This window comes from Danio rerio, chromosome 11 (assembly GCF_049306965.1).
Source record: "Danio rerio strain Tuebingen ecotype United States chromosome 11, GRCz12tu, whole genome shotgun sequence".
Taxonomy (NCBI): Eukaryota; Metazoa; Chordata; class Actinopteri; order Cypriniformes; family Danionidae; genus Danio; species Danio rerio.
The window spans coordinates 6,305,982-6,324,992 of NC_133186.1; the positions used below are offsets into that span (position 1 = coordinate 6,305,982).

The 19,011-nt window shown below is 39.2% G+C and overlaps 2 protein-coding genes across 2 annotated transcripts in view; one reads left to right on the top strand and one right to left on the bottom strand.

Annotated features, from left to right (window-relative positions):
* LOC141376513 (uncharacterized) overlaps positions 1-19,011 on the top strand; it is a 214,091-nt gene that overhangs the window by 151,229 nt on the left and 43,851 nt on the right. The gene's annotated exons all lie outside the window — the stretch shown is intronic.
* Positions 4,754-10,130, bottom strand: ccl44 (chemokine (C-C motif) ligand 44). Its single transcript, NM_001115102.1, is given in 5 exon segments — positions 4,754-4,793; positions 8,969-9,001; positions 9,098-9,245; positions 9,550-9,679; positions 10,054-10,130. Coding segments are annotated over 5 exon segments (381 nt in total). The 5' UTR covers positions 10,115-10,130; the 3' UTR covers positions 4,754-4,784.

The following is a 19,011-nucleotide window of genomic DNA, read 5'->3' on the forward strand; positions in this document are numbered from 1 at the left end:
TTTTGATAAATAGGACACACTTTTGGTAGAGATTATTTTTAACAGCAAAATATGAGGAAATGGTGTTATTTTATCTTTAAGTATATTTAAATATTTCTAGCCGACATCAGATTTATTAGCCGCCCTGAATTATTAGCCCCAATTTCTGTTTAACGGAGAGATTTTCTCAACACATTCCTAATCATAATAGTTTTAAAAACTCATTTCTAATAACTGGTTTATTTTATCTTTGCCATGATGATAGTAAATAATATTTGACTAGATATTTTTCAAGACACTTCTATACAGCTTAAAGTGACACTTAAAGGCTTAACTAGGTTAATTAGGTTCTAGGCAGGTTAGGGTAATTAGGCAAGTTATTGTATAACGATGGTTTGTTCTGTAGACTATCGAAAAAAAAAAAATAGCTTAAAAGGGCTAATAATTTTTACCTTAAAATGTTTTTAAAAAATTAAAACCAGTTTTTATTCTAGCCGAAATAAAACAAATAAGACTTTCTCCAGAGGAAAAAATATTATCAGACATACTCTGAAAATTTCTTTGCTCTGTTCATCATAATTTAGAAAACATTTAAAAAAGAAAAAATAAATAAAAGTGGGGGTTAATAATTCTGACTTGAACTGTATATAACCATATATGGTACAATTGTTTATTTAACTTGTTAATTTATTTAAGGTAATGGTTTATTGTGGCCATTTTCATGGCTTGAATTTGTATTTTGAATGCTGGAATGTGTTAAGATGAATAAATGTCTCAGGAATAAAATTACCCTTTTTACAGTGTTTCTGTTGTCAAATATGCCACAGCAAACAGTTGAATATCAGAATATGTCTATCAACGTTTTCACAAAACAGCATCCTCTAGTGGTTAGTATGAGTGGGATTCACAATCTTTGAAAAACACTTTTAAGTAGCATGAACTCACAGATGGAGATCCAAATTAGGGATTAACCTGCAGTTTTAACTACTTAGTCCTATTTGTAATTACAGAAAATTTATATATATATATATATATATATATATATATATATATATATATATATATATATATATATATATATATATATATATATATATATAAATATATAAATAGTTATATTTATTCTAAACATTCACAGCATAAAAAATATCTGAAGAAGAACATCAAAAAAGACAACATTTTTTATTCCAGTTATGGAGTTAATCCTAAAGGAAATGTCCTTAATGATCTGTCATATCCTGTTTGTCTGGCAGCCCAACATAGCAGTTTTTGTGATGTTTGTGAGTTTTGTTCATTTTGTTAATTGTCCGCCATTTTCTGCGTGTGAGTCAAAGCGATATCTCTAAAGGAACACCTTTGCTCTATTTTTTGATGAAAAGCTCATAGGAGTCAACACAAGATCAATATTCTCCACATTATCGCTCTAATCAGATTTATTGCTTGTTCCTTTTGGGTGGTGGCGTGCATTTCAGAGTTCTGGGCGTGGGTTTCTGTCGGGGTGCACGCAGCGGAGCTTCTGGTCAGTGGCTCGGCGCTGCGTGGGTTTCTGTCACAATGCATGTGGCGGAGCTTCGGGTCAGCGGCTCGGCAAGGTGTGGGTTTCTGTCGTGGTGCACGCGGCGGAGCTTCGGGTCAGCGGCTCGGCGCGGCGCCGTTGTGCTTGCCCTGGTGAAGGCTTGTGTTTGGAGTTCTGGAATGCGTGGCGTGTCGATTCGGGACACTTTATGTTTCAAAGACACAAATGATTTCGTGCTCTCTGCTTGGTCTGTGACCGACTCATACATGTACGGCTGAATGCTCATCCTAGCTCAGCTTAGCTTAGCTCTCTCTCTGTCAGCCTGTCTGTTGCAAACACAGAGCGTAGGAGCTCTTGGCTCCGCCCCCTTGTTACGTTGGGCGGGAAGCTGAAACTGTGAAGCAACACGCCCCTAAAACAGCAAACTGTGTAAACGCCCCCAACAGGACACTTTTTAACACATTATAATAAAAACATCTGAACTGTGTTGAACTGAACCTAAACTGGCACACTCAGAAGAGCCATAATATTAAGTCATAAAAAAGGGGTAAACTATGTGCCCTTTAACAGGTTAATGGCTAAGAGCCAAACTAAAGCAGACACTTTTCTCCATGATGGTGACTTTAGTTTATGTTTCTCTATTTTATAACCCATTATCTTCAGCTGTGTTTTACTGTTTCTTGAGTACTCAGTAGTGTGGACACTTCGAAGTGTTTATTTAAAACTGAGCATTTTGCTGTGGGGTTTAAAGTGTTAAAGGTTTGAGCTGTAAAAACACAGTGTAAAAATGTATTTTAACAGTAATATACTGTGAAAGTAAACTACAGGAGTGGACTGTTAAAACACAGTATGTGGCTGACAACCCAGCTGCCAGTATTATTCAGTAAATTTACAACAAAAAGTTTAACAGTGTATATTACTACATATATTGGTCACAAAGAGGTTGGCTGTGTCGTGTCATGTTGGCTGTGACATTTCTCAAATATTTGCAAACAATATAGATTATCAGACGTATTTGCAAAAAACCTTCTTTGCTGAGTGACAATTACTGTGATAATGGTACTAAACGCTGCTTTGTTTACACCAGGGGTCATCAAACTTGTTCCTGGAGGGCCGGTGTCCTGCAGATTTTAGCTCCCACCCTAATCAAACACACCTGAACAAGCTAATCAAGGTTTTACAAGGTATACATGCAACACCCAGGCAGGTGTGTTGAGGCAAGTTGGAGCTAAACTCTGCAGGGACACTGGCCCTCCAGGACCGAGATCGGTGACCCCTGGTTTACACTATCAAGTTCCGCTTCCTTTTGCAGAACAAGAAGACAGCCTACTGCCCCCTGCAGGGTTGAAAGACATGTTCTCGTTTCAAAGCTCTCGTTTCAGTCGACATTCGTCCATTTGGTGCATTCACGGGCAGCTTTTTGGTCCAGAATCAATCCAACGAGAGGCGACAATGCAGTTGGGTTTGGTTGGTGCTAGTTGTTTGGCGTTGATTTGGTGTGTCCCTGCCTTAGGCAGGTGACCGTAATGTTTTGGCTTATTTGTATATTCTATTAATAAAAAAAAACAGACTACTGCTGCCTGCGGAGTAGAAAGACACTCATTTCAGTCTACATTCGTCCGTTTGGTGTGTTCACAGGCAGCTTTTTGGTCCAGAAGCGATCCAATGTGAGGTGACAACACAGTTAGGTTTGGTTGGCGGTAGTTGTTTGGCTGTGTCCCAGCCCTTAGGCAGGTGATCATAATGTTTTGGCTCATTTTTATATTCTATTAATAGAAGTAAAGAGACGTAGCAAGTAAACAATACAAGCCAAAAGGGGTCACAAAGACGTTGGCTGTGTTTTTGTGACATTTCTCAAATATTTGCAAACAATATAGATTATCAGACGTATTTGCAAAAAACCTTCTTTGGTGAGTGACAATTACTGTGATAATGGTACTAAACGCTGCTTTGTTTACACTATCAAGTTCTGCTTCCCTTTGCAGAACAAGAAGACAGCCTACTGCCCCCTGCTGAGTGGAAAGACATGTTCTCGCTTCAAAGCTCTCGTTTCAGTTTACATTCGTCCAATTGGTGCATTCACGGGCAGCTTTTTGGTCCAGAAGCGATCCAACATGAGGCGACAATGCAGTTGGGTTTGATTGGTGCTAGTTGTTTGGCGTTGGTTTGGTGTTTCCCAGTCCTTAGGCAGGTGATCGTAATGTTTTGGCTTATTTGTATATTCTAATAATAAAAGAAAACAGATAACTGCTCCCTGCGGAGTGGAAAAATACACTCTCATTTCAGTTTACATTCGTCCGTTTGATCCGTTCATGGGCAGCTTTTTGGTCCAGAAGTAATCCAATGTGAGGCGACAACACAGTTGGGTTTGTTTGGTGCTAGTTGTTTGGCTGTGTCCCAGCCCTTAGGCAGGTGATCGTAATATTTTGGCGTGTTTTGTATATGCTATTAATAGAAGAAAACAGACTACTGCCCCCTGCAGAGTTCTCATTTCAAGTCAACATTCGTCCGTTTGGTGTGTTCACAGGCAGCTTTTTGCTCCAGATGCGATCCAACATGAGGCAACAACACAGTTGGGTTTGGTTGCTGCTAGTAGTTTGACTGTGTCTCAGCCCTGAAGCAGGTGATCGTAATATTTTGGCTCATTTGTATATTCTGTTAATAGAAGTTTATGAGGCTTCGAAAGACCCAAATGGACTGCCTTTGAATTATCAATATTATTATTTGCCATTTTGTGTGCATGTTTGACAGCTATTTTGAGTTTTGGTTCGTTTTTGCTGTTGTTAATTCTGTTATCCATCCATTCATTTACAAAATATAGATAAATGTGCATTTCCACAAAGATCCCAAAAGGCAAAAATGAATCATCCACAGTTAGACAGGAATAAAAGTATTGTTCAAATAAAAACAAAACAACTTTCATAATTTTTCCATTTATTTTATATATAAAAATCAGTTGTGTTTTAACATACACAAGAGAATCTGTAATTGCACTATAAATCGGTTGGAGAACAGTCATACCAGCTTACTGGACTCTAGAAGAGCTCGTATAAGTTATAGAGACTATATATAGCTGCAGAGATTATAAACAACCTTAACAAGTCTCAGAGAAGAATACTTTGGCATATAGATTAACAGTCATTTGAGAGGACATCTAAATATCACAACATATCTGGATAACATACTGTTTGGTAGTGAATGAGTCTACAGAGATTTTCTTAAACATGTAAGAAAACAGTGACACACAAGAAGGCTGGAGTTTCATCAATCATCTGTCTTCCCTCGACTTTCACTTGGTCTAGATGGAAAGAAAACTGATTACTGAAATTTCCTTACAGAGAGATGACAAAGACATGTATGAAGAGTGAAGACCAATGTGAAAAAATGTTTCAAATAAGAATAGAGCACAACAGTTGACAGTGATACTGGAACTACATACTGACTACGACAGTCAAAAATGTAGAATTAAATAGATACTGTTGCATTCATATGCACAGCTCTTCATGGTCGTAGATGGTTACTTCCAACAGGGCTTCCATGGGGTCTAAAAAAGTCTAAGATTAAAAAATCGAAAGGCCTTAAAAAGTCCTAAATTTACTGTTCTAGGTCTTAAATATTTTTACACAGGTCTTATTTTTCCAATGTCCATGTAACGCTACCATCTAATGCTCATTTAAATTCTTTTTTGTTGTTGTTGCATGGTTTTCGAGGTGCTTTAGTTCTTTATTGCACTAGTCCAAATGTAATTTGCTGTATTATAGCTACAAAGGAGACCAACATGCTACAGCCAATCAGCTTTCTGGTTTTGGCGCAAATCTTTCTGGGACTGTGTCCGAAATCGCATACTTTCATACTATATAGTACACTAAAATCAGTATGTGAGGCGAGTAGTATGTGTAAATTTATAGAATTCGATAAATCAGTATGCGAGATGAACCCGGATGACCTACTAATTCCGACGAGATTCTGAAGTGCGCATCGAATGGGCGCTACGATATCCCATGATGCCCTGCGAGAGAATTCGTGAATGAGAGTGAAGCGACGCAAACTCACGTGGGTAGTCTCATGATCATGACAAAATGGCGAATGTAGTACGTCCCAGTTTTATTCATACTGCTCACATTAATACTGTATAGAACATACTTTTCTAACGGTCGAGTACTTTGTTTGAATTAAAATGCAGTACCTACTGATCAGCAGGTGGTTTCGGATGCAGCCTCGAATTGTGTTGCAGACGTAAAATTAATTTACATTTTTAGCTATAGGGAAGGCAAGTTTAGCAATACTTGGCTTGAAAAAAACTGAATATAGGGCTTGGCTAAGGCCAGTTGCTAACACCTTATTTACAGCCTACTGTTTACTATGCAGAAAAGCAATTAAACTGGGAATGTTCGGTGTACAGGCACTCATGGCTAAATTGAGAAACATCTAACTGCCATGAAGAGTCTCCAGCAAACGACAGCCATCAGCCAATTCTGCCAAGTATCTGCTAGTGTAACGGAGGCCAGCTAGTGAGTGCTGTGCAGGTAAACCTCACTCCTCCGACCTCTAAAGGTGCTCTAGCGACAGATGCTAGAGGCCATGGTCTTTAGCCTCCTTGGTAGAGCGCCCGACTCCCATGCGGAAGGTCGCTGGTTTGATAGCAGCTCGGAGCGGGTTGGGTGGTGTAAGACCAGCGGGGTTACATTGGTGCCATGACCCGGATGGGAGTGAGGTTTAGGGGGGTGAGTGTAACGGAGGCCAGCTAGTGTGTGCTGTGCAGGTAAACCTCACTCCTCTGACCTCTAAAGTTGCTCTAGCTCCCATGCGGAAGGTCGCCGGTTTGAAACCAGCTTGGAGCGGGTTAGGTGGTTTAAGACCGGTGGGGTTACACTAGCTCCTCACTGCCTAGGTAACGCTCACACTGCAGCTCTACAAACCCCGGAAGCGATATCAGTGTGCTTTTTTTATGTCAGATTCAACACTTTGAGGGTAGGCGAACTGTTCGAGACGATGTTTCCAGACTGCTAAATCATTTCAGTGCGGGAAAGATCAATTCGCTTACGTTTATCAAGAGACCTGATTTCGAAAGTGATAATACCGTTCATGCTGATGTTTGATGAAAGTCTGAATCGCACCTCTAAAATGAAACAGCTGGACCTGCACGTACATTTTTGGGAAAGCCGTGTTTTTTTCCTGTAGTTCAAGTATGCATCAAACCTGTCTTCAGTATAGCTCATTTTGAATACAAATTAAACAATACTGAAATAATGGCCCGCCCTCGTCCTGCCACTGCCCCGCAACTGACGTCAAAAATATAAAGTAAAACATATATTTTTGAATCACTATCATTGTTGTGCTGTCCCATATAGCCACTTCTGGTTTTAACCCCCACCTACAGGACGTTTAAAGTACTGCAATATATTATACTGTATTTTACTTTAGTTTTTTCTCAGCGTGTGGTAGAGAGTAACCCACATGCAGATTATTTCTGGGGCTGATTTAAACGTTGAAATAAATGTGCATAAGTGCTTTATTTTTTACTAAAGCTCTACTTTTGTAAATATTCAAGGATCGTTTGATTATCAGTTTTATACCGCCTGTATTTTCATGAACAAACACTTTTTCATGGCTTACACGTTATGCTGGTGGTGTAACAAATATGCTAATTTTGCTAATATTTAATTCAAATGGTCGAATGTAATAGATTTTCCTCATATGTGTATTGAGATTTCTATGACAACTATGTACATTTAACTACTGGATGGCTTGAACATGGTAAAGTAAATGTGAATATATACTATATTCAACTAAATGTGATTATATACTATAGAATATATTAGCTTCCCCTCTTTGTTGTAGTTTTACAGAAAAGAAAGATACTGAGAAGAACAATTGTCAGTAAAGTTACCCAAACTGTTTCTGTTTTCTACGCTCTCTGTTAAACCTTTGGTAAAGCAACAATTGTTTGGCACAGAATAATAATTATTATTATTATCATTATTATGATTATTTAAATGTCAAAATGCAAAATGGAGTTGAAGTCAGAATTATTAGCCCCCCTTCGAATATTGTTTCTTTTTTAAATATTTCCCAAATAATGTTTAACAGAGCAAGAAATATTTCACAGTATTTGCTATTATACTTTTTCATAGAATAAAAGAATAAAAGCGTTTTTAAATTTTTTATAACCATTTTAAGGTCAATATTATTAGCCTCTTTTAGCTATATATGTGTTCGATTTTCTACAGAACAAACCATCATTATACAATAACTTGCCTAATAACCCTAACCTGCCTAGTTAACATAATTAACCCAGTTAAGCCTTTAAATGTCACTTTAAGCTGTATAGAAGAGTCTTGAAAAATATCTAGTCCAATATTTTTTACTGTCATCATGGCGAAGATAAAATAAATCAGTTATTAGAAATGAGTTATTAAAATGATTGTGTTTAGAAACGTGTTGAAAAAATCTGCTCTCTGTTAAACAAAAATTGGGGGGAAAAGATAAACAGGGGGGCTAATAATTCTGACTTCAACTATATATTTCAGCAGTTGCGTGAAGCAAAAACATGTTGATTTGTGACATGTAATGCTTAAATTCTAAACATCATGTCTGTTGTCATATGATGCACCAATTATGTCACTTTTTTCTTGTGCTTGAATGTTGAAACGGCCCTCCTATGAATTGTCAGTCACTGAAATGGCCCCCTGCCAATTTGAGTATGAGTATGAAAAAAATCTTAAAATTGGCATTATGAAATTTTCAGAAACTCTGTTTCAAACCCTTTGCTGCAATTTGAGTTTCCAAGGAAATTTTCTGATTGGTGGGTCACTCTTTGGGACTATGGATAGAGTAGTTGTCACAAACTGAAATGCTGTCTACCAAGTAATGTACAGACTTTGATGCATTATCGCTTGAAATCAATTCATCAATGAAAAAAAAGAAGTATGAAATGTTTACCTCCTGTTGCACTCTACTGAATTAAAGAGATAGTTCATCCAAAAATGAAAACGTACTCACTATTACTGACCAAGTGGTTCCAAACCTTTTAGTTTGTCTTTTGTTTAACACTAAAGAAGATATTTTAAACAAAGCTAAAGCTTACAGCTTCCATAGTTGGACAGAAAACGAAGATTATGGAAGTCAATGTTTACAGGTTTCATCTAAATATGAAGAGTTCAGATGCTAAAACCTCTAAGTGCTAAGTGTCTGAAATTTCTATTAAAATGAGCATTTTTCTCAGACTCATATGTATATGTTTAGTTATTTCATTTGAAAGACATTTGAAAGACTGTTTTCTTTGCCATAAACTTAAAATTACTAAACCAACAGACAGGAGTCTGATAAAAATGCTCATTTTCAAGGAAATTTCAAACGTTTTTTTGCATCTGAACTCTTCATATCTTCTTTTCTGTTCAACAAAACAAAGGTTTGAAACAAGTAAAAGGTGTGTAAATGCTGACAGTTTAATGTCCCACACATGTTGTTTACCTTGTTCATCTTTTGGGAATTCACAACAGCGACCTGTAAATGAAAAGAAAATGCTACTTCAAGACACTTTCTGGCCCACGATGCATATTTTGATTTGCCGTAATTTCCACAAACCCACGGAGATCTTACCTCCGACATAACAGGCAGATTCAAATGTGGATGTAACCACATGGTCCTGCGCGCTTTGGCTCCCAGCCTCTGGTTCAGTTTCCGTAGTAACCTCTTCACCTTCCTGTCCCTCGGATCAGCGCACTTCACTGCCTTTTTGGTGTACAATCTGCCGTGATTCAGACAAGCGAGAACGTGAGCGCCAAGATCTCAAGAGCTCTCTCTTTACATAGTGCAAAATCGCAAATCTCTTAATCTGCTACGCTTCAAGTCAGCGCAGGCCAAATTGGCCCCGTTGAAGAAACAGTTTGGGCATTGTCCACCTAGCCTGAGTGCATTCTTTTGCTCTGCTTGCCTGACAATTACCGCTCTCAGTAATAAAAATCTGACCTGCTTAGACGGCAATGCCAGTGAGCTTTAATAGGGCATATTTTCCATGTCTGTGATTGCTCCAGGATGCCTGGAATACTTGCATGATGGCTCTTATGCTGCAATCCGGCCCCTCCGTCTGCCTCTCATACCTCAGGACATCTTTGGTCCGGACTTTTCCGTGAGAGTACTGCATGCAGCACTGAACATCTCGCTGCATTTGCACACCCTTCCCTGGCAGAAAGAGAGAGAGAAATTACAAACCAGCAGCAGAATTCAACAGAGATTCCCACCTGGAACCCATCAGCAAGTATCAGAACTGACACCGCACGCATGTAAACTGGCCTGTTCAACAGTTTGCGGAGAAAACTGAGGGTCGTGGTCTGATTCGGACTCCTTTTCATCCTGTTTGTGGCAGGCACAGCCTCCTATCATGCTTGATCATACCTCGTATCCTCTGACATGCGTGAAACTCCAGCATCCGAAGCTCCTGAACAGGTCTGGCTATCAGAGCATTAAGCCTCTCTCCCTCCCACCGAGATCTGGTCCCAACCGCCCCGTTCCAACACCACAATCAGACGCAAGAGAGAGAGAGAGTTTCACCTTACCTTCCAGGCAGCCGAAGAGGACGGCCGAGAGGAAGAGGATGGAGACAGTCTGCAGGAACATGGTGGAACCTCAGAGGGATTTTTCCTCCGTGCTGTCTGCTGTCCTCTTGTGCTGTTTTTATTTCTCTCCTCTCTCCCTCCCTTCCCCTATTTTTTCTCTCACGCGCTAACACACCCACAATCTCCCTCGCTCCCCCCTCGTGTGCTGGATTCACAGTCGTAGCATCTCCCCTTACTGTCGAGAAACGCACAACTCTGTTCAATTAACACGTCGAGCTGTGCGAGGCATGGTGCGATGCTTGGCATAATTACCGCAGTTTAGAGCTCATCTTCCCCTGTTTGCCTGAATTTAAAACAGCCAAGCTAGCAGTAATAAATCAATGCAGAATGTCTTTCAAACTATTTCGAGGCAGCAGCAGCAGTCTATAGTGAAATATGGGCCTGAAGTTGAATGCTTAAAGGAAGGAAACACCTTGCATTTAAACGCTCAACTTTTTTGATTTATTGCAGTGGATGAAATGCAGTCCTGAGGTCTGTTTTGCTGGGAGGAGTGTGAGAAAATAGTCAAGCGAACAGAACATCAGGAACCAATATGGATACTCATGTGCAGACATTTAAAACCCATCCTCATGTCGAATTCTTGAGAAACTGTGTAGGGACTTTATGGTTTTGGCATACCTGGGATCATTAGATACATGGCTGAAATATGCCATCTGCGTGTCCAAGGTGGGTGTGTAAGGGATGAGAGAACTCAGCTGTGAAAACACACCCTGCCCATGACCTCAGCGTGTCCACGGCCCGACTGTCTATCCCGTATATGTCTTCGGTAATTGAGGCTTCACAATGCAAAACGCCCAAACAGAAATTTGGTTCAATGTAGACGAGATTACGTGATTAAACAAACAGCCACATTTGACATGATTAAGTGAACAGCTTCACCTGCAAGTGGAAAACCAAACAAACAGAATAGTTTCTTTCATTTACTTTAGTACCCACTAGTGGACAAGTTCTTTGAGTGACTGACAATCACACTGTGTGTATTATACAAAAAACACAAGCTGAGCACTGCGCAGTGCTGATGCCTGTGAAATACACCAACCGGCCACTTTATTAGGTACAGCTGTTCAACTGCTAGTTCACGCACATTTCTAATCAGCCAATCACATGGCAGCAACTCTATGCATTTAGGCATGTAGACATGGTCAAGACGATCACCAAGCCGAGCATCAGAATGGGGAAGAAAGGTGATTCAAGTGATGTTGAATGTGGCATGGTTGTTGGTGCCAGACGGGCTGGTCTGAGTGTTTCAGAAACTGCTGATCTACTAGGATTTTCACACACAACCATCTCTAGGGTTTACAGAGAATGGTCTGAAAAAGAGACAATAACCAGTGAGCGCAAATGCCTTGTTGATGTCAGAGGAGAATGGCCAGACTGGTTCAGCTGATAGAAAAGCAACAGTAGCTCAAATAACCACTAGATACAATCAAGGTCAGCAGAAGAGCATCTCTGAATGCACAACACGTCAAACCTTGAGGCGGAGGGGCTACAGTAGCAGAAGAAGGGCCACTCCTGTCAGCTAAGAACAGGAAACTGAGGCTGCAATTCGCACAGGCTCACCAAAATTGGACAATAGAAGATTGGAAAAGCGTCACCTGGTCTGATGAGTCTCGTTTTCTGCTGCAACATTCGGATGGTCGGGTCAGAATTTGGCATCAACAACAAAAAAAGCATGGATCCATCCTGCCTTGTATTAACGGTTCAGGCTGGTGGTGGTGTAATGGTGTGGGGGATATTTTCTTGGCACATTTTGGGCCCATTAGTACCAACTTAGCATCATGTCAGCGCCACAGCCTACCTGAGTATTGTTGCCGACCATGTCCATCCCTTTATGACCAGTGTACCCATCTTCTGATGGCTACTTCCAGCAGGATAACGTGCCATAAATCACAAATCACCTCAGACTGGTTTCTTGAACATGACAGTGAGTTCACTGTACTCAAATGCAAAAACAATGTGATTTGACAGGCTAATTAGACGGATAAAAGAAAGGCTTCACTGAGCAACATAGAGGATAAAGAAAGTTCTGAGTGAGATGTCAAAGACCTATAACAAAACTACAGCAAGAATTGCATAGCTTTCATGATGCTCTCTTTTGTTTTAACTGCAAATCAACCTCTTTTGAAAAGAAGAAATCCAATATTGCATGATCCTCTCTTTTGTCTGACGATATTTATTGAATTACTTCTTGCATGTGTTTTGTTGTTAAAGTTTATAGACAGAAACTTGTCGTTTGTTTTTCTATTGAGATTGTGTCATTTCTGACCCCTGTTCCAATCGGTTGCAAAGCTTGCAGAATAATTCACTCAAAAAAACAAAAACAAAAGGTTAATTACTCACCGTCATGTCATCCCTGGAGACCTTGTTTCTTTGAGAAAGCAAATGAACATGTTTTAGATAATATTTGTCAAATCCAGTTCCTGGAGGGCTGCAGCACTGCACAGTGTAGTATCAACCCTGCTTCAACACACTTACCAGTAGGTTTCAAACAAGCCAGAAGGCCTCAATTAGTTCGATCACATGTGTTTTATTAGGGTTAAAGCTAAACTTAGCAGAGCTGCGGCCCTCCAGGATCTGGATTTGACACCTGTGTTTTAGATTAGTATTAACCACCGGGCCACGATTGGTACCAGTCCGCCCAAGAAATCATTATTTCCTTTTTATTTATTATCGGAGTCTGAACAATCTTTTATTTTGAAAAGACTTTTATTTTGAAAAATGACCGTATTCTCTTGGTTACTTTTTCCATAAATAAAATTTCTATCAGAGGGACAATGCTTTGTCAGCTTGTTTTCCTCCGAGAATAGGGTTTTAATGGTCGTCTAGCAACTCTCCAAACCCCTTGATCCGGGGTAAAATTGTCAAGCGTTGACCATTCCGCAGTGATGAAAAGGTTGAGGTCCACTGCTTTAAATGAAATCCGAGAGCTCTCTCGTCCTTTATAGACAGCAATGGTCCTGAGACATTTTAAGTCCAGGAAAGTCGTCAGGGTGCATGTTTAGAAGCACAACATACAAGCTTTGTATTGCCCATATTTAATGTGCACCCTAACATAAGATGGTAGGCATAAATTAAAAAAAAAGTAGTTTTTACATTGAGCGACACGGTGGCTCAGTGGTTAGCACAGTCGCCTCACAGCAAGAAGGTCGCTGGTTTGCGTCCCGGCTGGGTCAGGTTGCATTTCTGTATAGAGATACAAGTTCTCTCTGTGTTGGTGTGGGTTTGCTCCGGCTAATCCGGTTTCCCCCACAGTCCAAAGACATGCACTATAGGTTAATTGAATAAGCTACATTGGCCGTAGTGTATGTGTGTGAATGCAAGAGTGCATGGGCGTTTCCCAGTACTGGGTTGCAGTTGGGGGGACATGCGCTGTGTAAAACATGCTGAATAAGTTAGCGGTTCATTCCGCTGTTGATTAAAGGGTCTGATGAATGTTTTTACATTTAATTTGGCACACAATAGCATTCTTGAAGCTTCTTATATTACACTTGTACGACCGAAGGTACATGGAATGTTTTGGGTTCTTTTACTGACTTTGATTACCTCTGGAATCTTCAGAAAGGTCTCAGGGGATTGGAATGCCATGAGGGTGTGTAATTAATAACATAAGTTTCATTTTTGGGTGGTTTGAGAAAAAAGTGTTAATGGGTTTTCTCATATTTCTAACACCAAGCATGAGCAAAAGCAATATTAACACTAGTGACCACCTTTAGACCTCCACATAACAAAGATCTTGAGAGATTTTACAGCTGACAGACCCATTGCATTTTTTTTTTTTTTTTGCCAATGAAGCATGTTACAAAACCCCATCCACACAAAGACAACTATGCGAAGAATTCTCAGCATGCCTACGAGGTTCCTCATCATGGTCTTAAATTACTCATGTAATCACTCACATTCTTGCTCGTCTTCATCTAAAATTAATTAACTTTATGTCCTGGATCAAGACACAAAGCCAACTTAACGAACATAAAATATTGGTTTCCAATTTTTTGGCAACGGTTTTATTTCTGCTGGATTGGCAGCATCCCTCACACTGCGAGACCCCCAGGACTGTCCATTCAAGTGAGACCGTTTAACCCTGGGGACGTGCTTTAGCTAAATCTCAGGAAAAACAGACGATCGGCTGCAATGATCGTGAACATTCTGATTCATAAAAATCTTTGGATTATTTGGCATGCAAAATTGTGTCTTTAAGCTTCATGCCTGAAGGGAAATTCCTAGATATTTAGAAGTAAACAGGGATGTTTATCTCAGCCTGGATTATAAGGTAGACAGCTAGTCTGATGGTGGAACAGCCTCAGTCTGCACGCTGCCGAGTCTTTTCATTGACTGTCTGATGCAGATCGAACTCAAAACAGGGCAGAATAAAATAACAGGCTTTCAAATCTGATCTTTATTTTGTATTCTCTATTGGATTCGAGTCAGGTGATTGGCTGGGCCATTCTACAGCTTGATTTTCTTTCTCTGAAAGCATTTGAGAATCTCCCAGGCAATAATTTTCTCGTTAAAATGTCCACCCTGGTTTCATCTTCATCATCCTGAAAATGTAGATGTTAGGCTGAAGCAGTTAATAATAATTTACAGTGAGGAAGGGCAGAGGGTTGCTGAAAAGCTACTGAGAGATTTCAGCCACTCTCTGGGCTTTTCATGCCTTTCTACAGCTCCCTTTCTTCATGTGTTCAATACTTTTCCCTGCCTCATTCAATTTTATAAACACATACCTTAATTTGTTAATTAGTAAGATTTGTTGTCATTGCATGTATGGGTTAGAATCGTCAACAGCACCTTTAGAGACGTGTTCAACTTATATTCCACATTGTATATATCACATTAATGCCATACACCCAGAGCGCTTTACAATCATGTGAATGGGGTCTGTCCTCACCACCAACAGTGTGCAGCTCCACCTGAATGATGTGACTTTACCACACACCAGCTATAGGTAAAGTGGAGAGACAGTGAATATGGAAGGCCGTTGGGGCCAAAACGTCTGCAACAAACGTGTTAACGCATAATTGCATGTTAACACGTAATTTACGCGTTAATACGCAATTACGCGTTAACACGTTGGTACGCGTTAACATGTGATTTACGTGTTAACACGCAATTACGCGTTAAACGTCTGTTGCAGACGTTTTGGCCCCAACGGCCTTCCATAAGTGATGCGCTTGTTAAGTGGTGACGTGTTGGTGACGTATGGAATACGGTTTCCGGGTCCAAGCCGCCACTCATTTGAGTGGAGAAAGCATTCGTTTATGATCACTTTTTATTAATATCACACATTAAAGTTAATTTTATATAAAGTCATAGTGTACACAACAATCTTTGGGCTTGCTGCATCACAAATACCAAAATTTTAACAATTTATAAAAAAAAATTTAATTACTTTCTGGCCATCGAATATTAGGCATGGACGTGTATATTGCGATCGTGATTTTCAAAAGCATTAAATCGCTTTGTAAACGTTTATTATTACCATTTCATGAGTCTCCCCATACAGTTGAATAGAGCGCTTGGACCCGGAAGCCGCTTCGCATGACGTCACACTTAACAAGCAGATAGAGGCAGTCCAGTGGATAGGAGGCCACAGTTGTGTCTCATTTCAGAGGCTGCATCCTCCAAAGAAGGCTAAAACTCTTAGCCTCCTTCAAATGCACCCTCCAAATGCATTAGGTAATGAAGAACACAACCGGTGGATCCTTTGCGTCCTCGAACGTCCCAAAATTTATTGCGTTCTAATGACGGCAAGATGTTTTTAAAAGAAAACTTAGGACTAAATGTATGAATTAGGTTTATTTTACTTGGATATCTAAACGCATGTTAAAAATACAAAAAGAGTATGACGCATCTTACTAAAAAGTGATTTTATAGACAGTTTACATTTTTATGTGTACATGTATAGATTAAAGGAAATATATTTCCAGCAAACTAGTTTTTCCATGTGGTCTCCCATCCAGGTACTGACACAACCCTGCATAGCTTCGGTGAGCATGTGGAGTCCATTCTTCAAACCTCACTTTAATGATCTAGGATGATTTGGCAGATCCTGGATCTTTTAATGTTGATAACTGATCTATGGCTAATCTCGTCCCTCAAACAAGTTTGGGAATTACATTCAAATGTCTTGTAGTCTGACATGCTTGTTCTTTAATTTACTCTTAGTAGTTCTGAAAGCAATTCTTGTTACCATAGCATCAAAATAAAGTTATTTGGTAACACTTTACATTAAGGTCCAAGAACTAATCATAAACAACACATGTACAGCATTTATTAATCATAATTGAACCTTTACTAATGCATTATTAACATCCAAGACCATGCTTGTTAACATTAGTTAATGCACCGTGAGTTAACATGAACTAACAATGAACTACTGTATTTTCGTTAACTAACATGAATAAATACAGTAGTAAATGTATTGTTCATTGTTTGTTCATGTTAGTAAATGCATTAATTAACTAACGAACCTTATTGTAGTGTGACCAGTTATTTATTAGTTCAACCTGTCAGATATCAGAGCTATAAAAAAAGCAAGCAACCATACGCCCAGGACTTTAAATTAAACTAAATCTCACCTCTCAGATCTCGAACACCGCTAATTGTATGCACTTTCTTAATGCTCTCAGCCACCGTAAAAATCAAACAAAACATAACTTAAAGATTTTATAATAACAAATTTAAAAACTTATTTCAAATTTGTTCAATGTCTTTATGAAAAAATATATAATAATAAAGTCTGCTGCTGGTTTCCCAATGCTCAACCAAAAGGTCTCTTATGGTTTAAGCTCGCAAAACAATTCCCACACTAAGCCAAATATCTAATTCACTTTCACTGACAAAAAAAAAAAAAAAAAAAACCAAAAAACTCTGACGACAACAATGCATAATTTATTTTAGGTTTTGGAAAATAATAAGAGGTACTTACTGTTTCTTATAGCTCCTAAAATGTCTAATATCCTGGCCTGATATCCTTAGTAAGTATAATATTGACAGTACTCCTTACAAATCCCTGTTGTAAGAGCAACAAATAATAACTTAAGTTCTAGTCAAGCAGAAGGTACTTTTTTTTTTTTTTTTGAGGAATCATCTGTGGAACTTCAGTTTGGTGAAGGAAAAATCATGGTTTGCGGTTAGATTCAGTATGGGGGCGTGCGGAGATCTGCAGAGTGGATGACGACAACACCAACAGCTTGAGGTATCAAGACATTTGTGCAGCCCATTCCATTACAAACCACAGGAGAGGGCAAATTCTTCAGCAGGATAGCAAGATCCTTCTCATACTTCAGCCTCCACATCAAAGATCCTGAAAGCAAAGAACGTCAAGGTGCTCCAGGATTGGCCAGCCCAGTCACCAGAGATGAATACTATTGAGCATGTCTTGGGTAATATGGAGGCATTGAACATGAATCCAAAGAATCTTGATGAACTCTGGGAGTCCAACAAGAAAGCTTTCTTTGCCTTTCCAGATGACTTTATTAATAAGTGATTTGAGTCATTGCAGAGATGTATGGATGCAGTTGTCCATACTTGTGGGAGTCATACACAAGATTAACTTTTTCCACTGCACCATAACTTTAAGTTCTATACTGTACACTATTTCTCATAAGTGACAAGTCTTTTGCCCAAGCAAAGTCAGACCTTACTGTCCTATTTCAATCATTAAAAATCAAGGCATGATCATATTTTATTTTGGTCAAATAAGCATAATCTAGAGGCCTTTGCCTTTCATATAAGCCATTTCTGATACCAAATGATCAACCAGAAGTCAAGTTATTATTTGTTGTTCCTAAAACTTGGATAGGCGACAAGACTTTTGTCAGGTAGTGTATTTGACTGTAGTGATTGCCAGTAAATGAGCGTGAAATGAGTAAAATAGCGCTGAAAAATAGTCTAATCATAACAACAGGCGTAAAACAATGTGATACAAAAAAAACTTTTATAAATGGAAACTAAAATACAAAATGACAGACAAAAATTGATATTGCATGACTTGGACCAAAAACATATATAAACACATTTTCAATGTCTGGAATGTTTTAAAATTTCACAATATTCCAGAAATTCCATGACCATTGAATACAATTTGGCCAGAATAATCTGTCTGGGAAGTCTGGGTAAAGTTTGGGAACACACGAAACACTAAAAAGCATAAATCTATACGAACTTTCTATTCCAGGTGTCCAAACTTTAGCTACAACTTTCCTAAACACACCTGCCTGAAGTATGACTAGTAAGAGCTGTATTAGCTGGATCAGGTGTGTTGAATTGAAGACAGAGCTAAGCTGTGTCCCAAATCGCATACTTATGCACTATTCTACGCCATTTGTAGTATAAATAATGTAAGTAGTGTGTTCACACTGAAAACTCTAAAAATAATAAGTGCTCTTAAATTACCCGGATGATGCACTCATTCAGCCGCTAAAATGAAGTGTGTAATGATGGACACTTCACGCACTTAACAACCGCAGGTTTGCTCACGTATCAGAAGGGGCGGAGCTATCGGGCGCACATGTTGGATAACTTTATTTATTTTGGATGGTGAAAGCAAAATTCTCCTACAAGAGTGATTATAGCGCCTCTCGATGGTGAATGCGGCAATACTCACGGCAGGTATTATTTGATAATTCGGTCGTTTATTTCACTGATTTGGCAACCGTCAAACGTCATCAGGGAAACCGTTTGAATTTCCGATTAGTGAAAAAACATTAGTGTGCCATTTGGGACAACACTACACACATATACTATCCTGTTGAGTGTGTAAGTGCATAAGTACAAAGTGCATGAGTGCATAGTGTGCCATTTGGGACGCAGCTCTAGACTTTTTAGGAAAGGGGCCCGACAGGACCGAATTCAGACACAACTTTTCTACTCACACAAAAAAACACACAATACTCA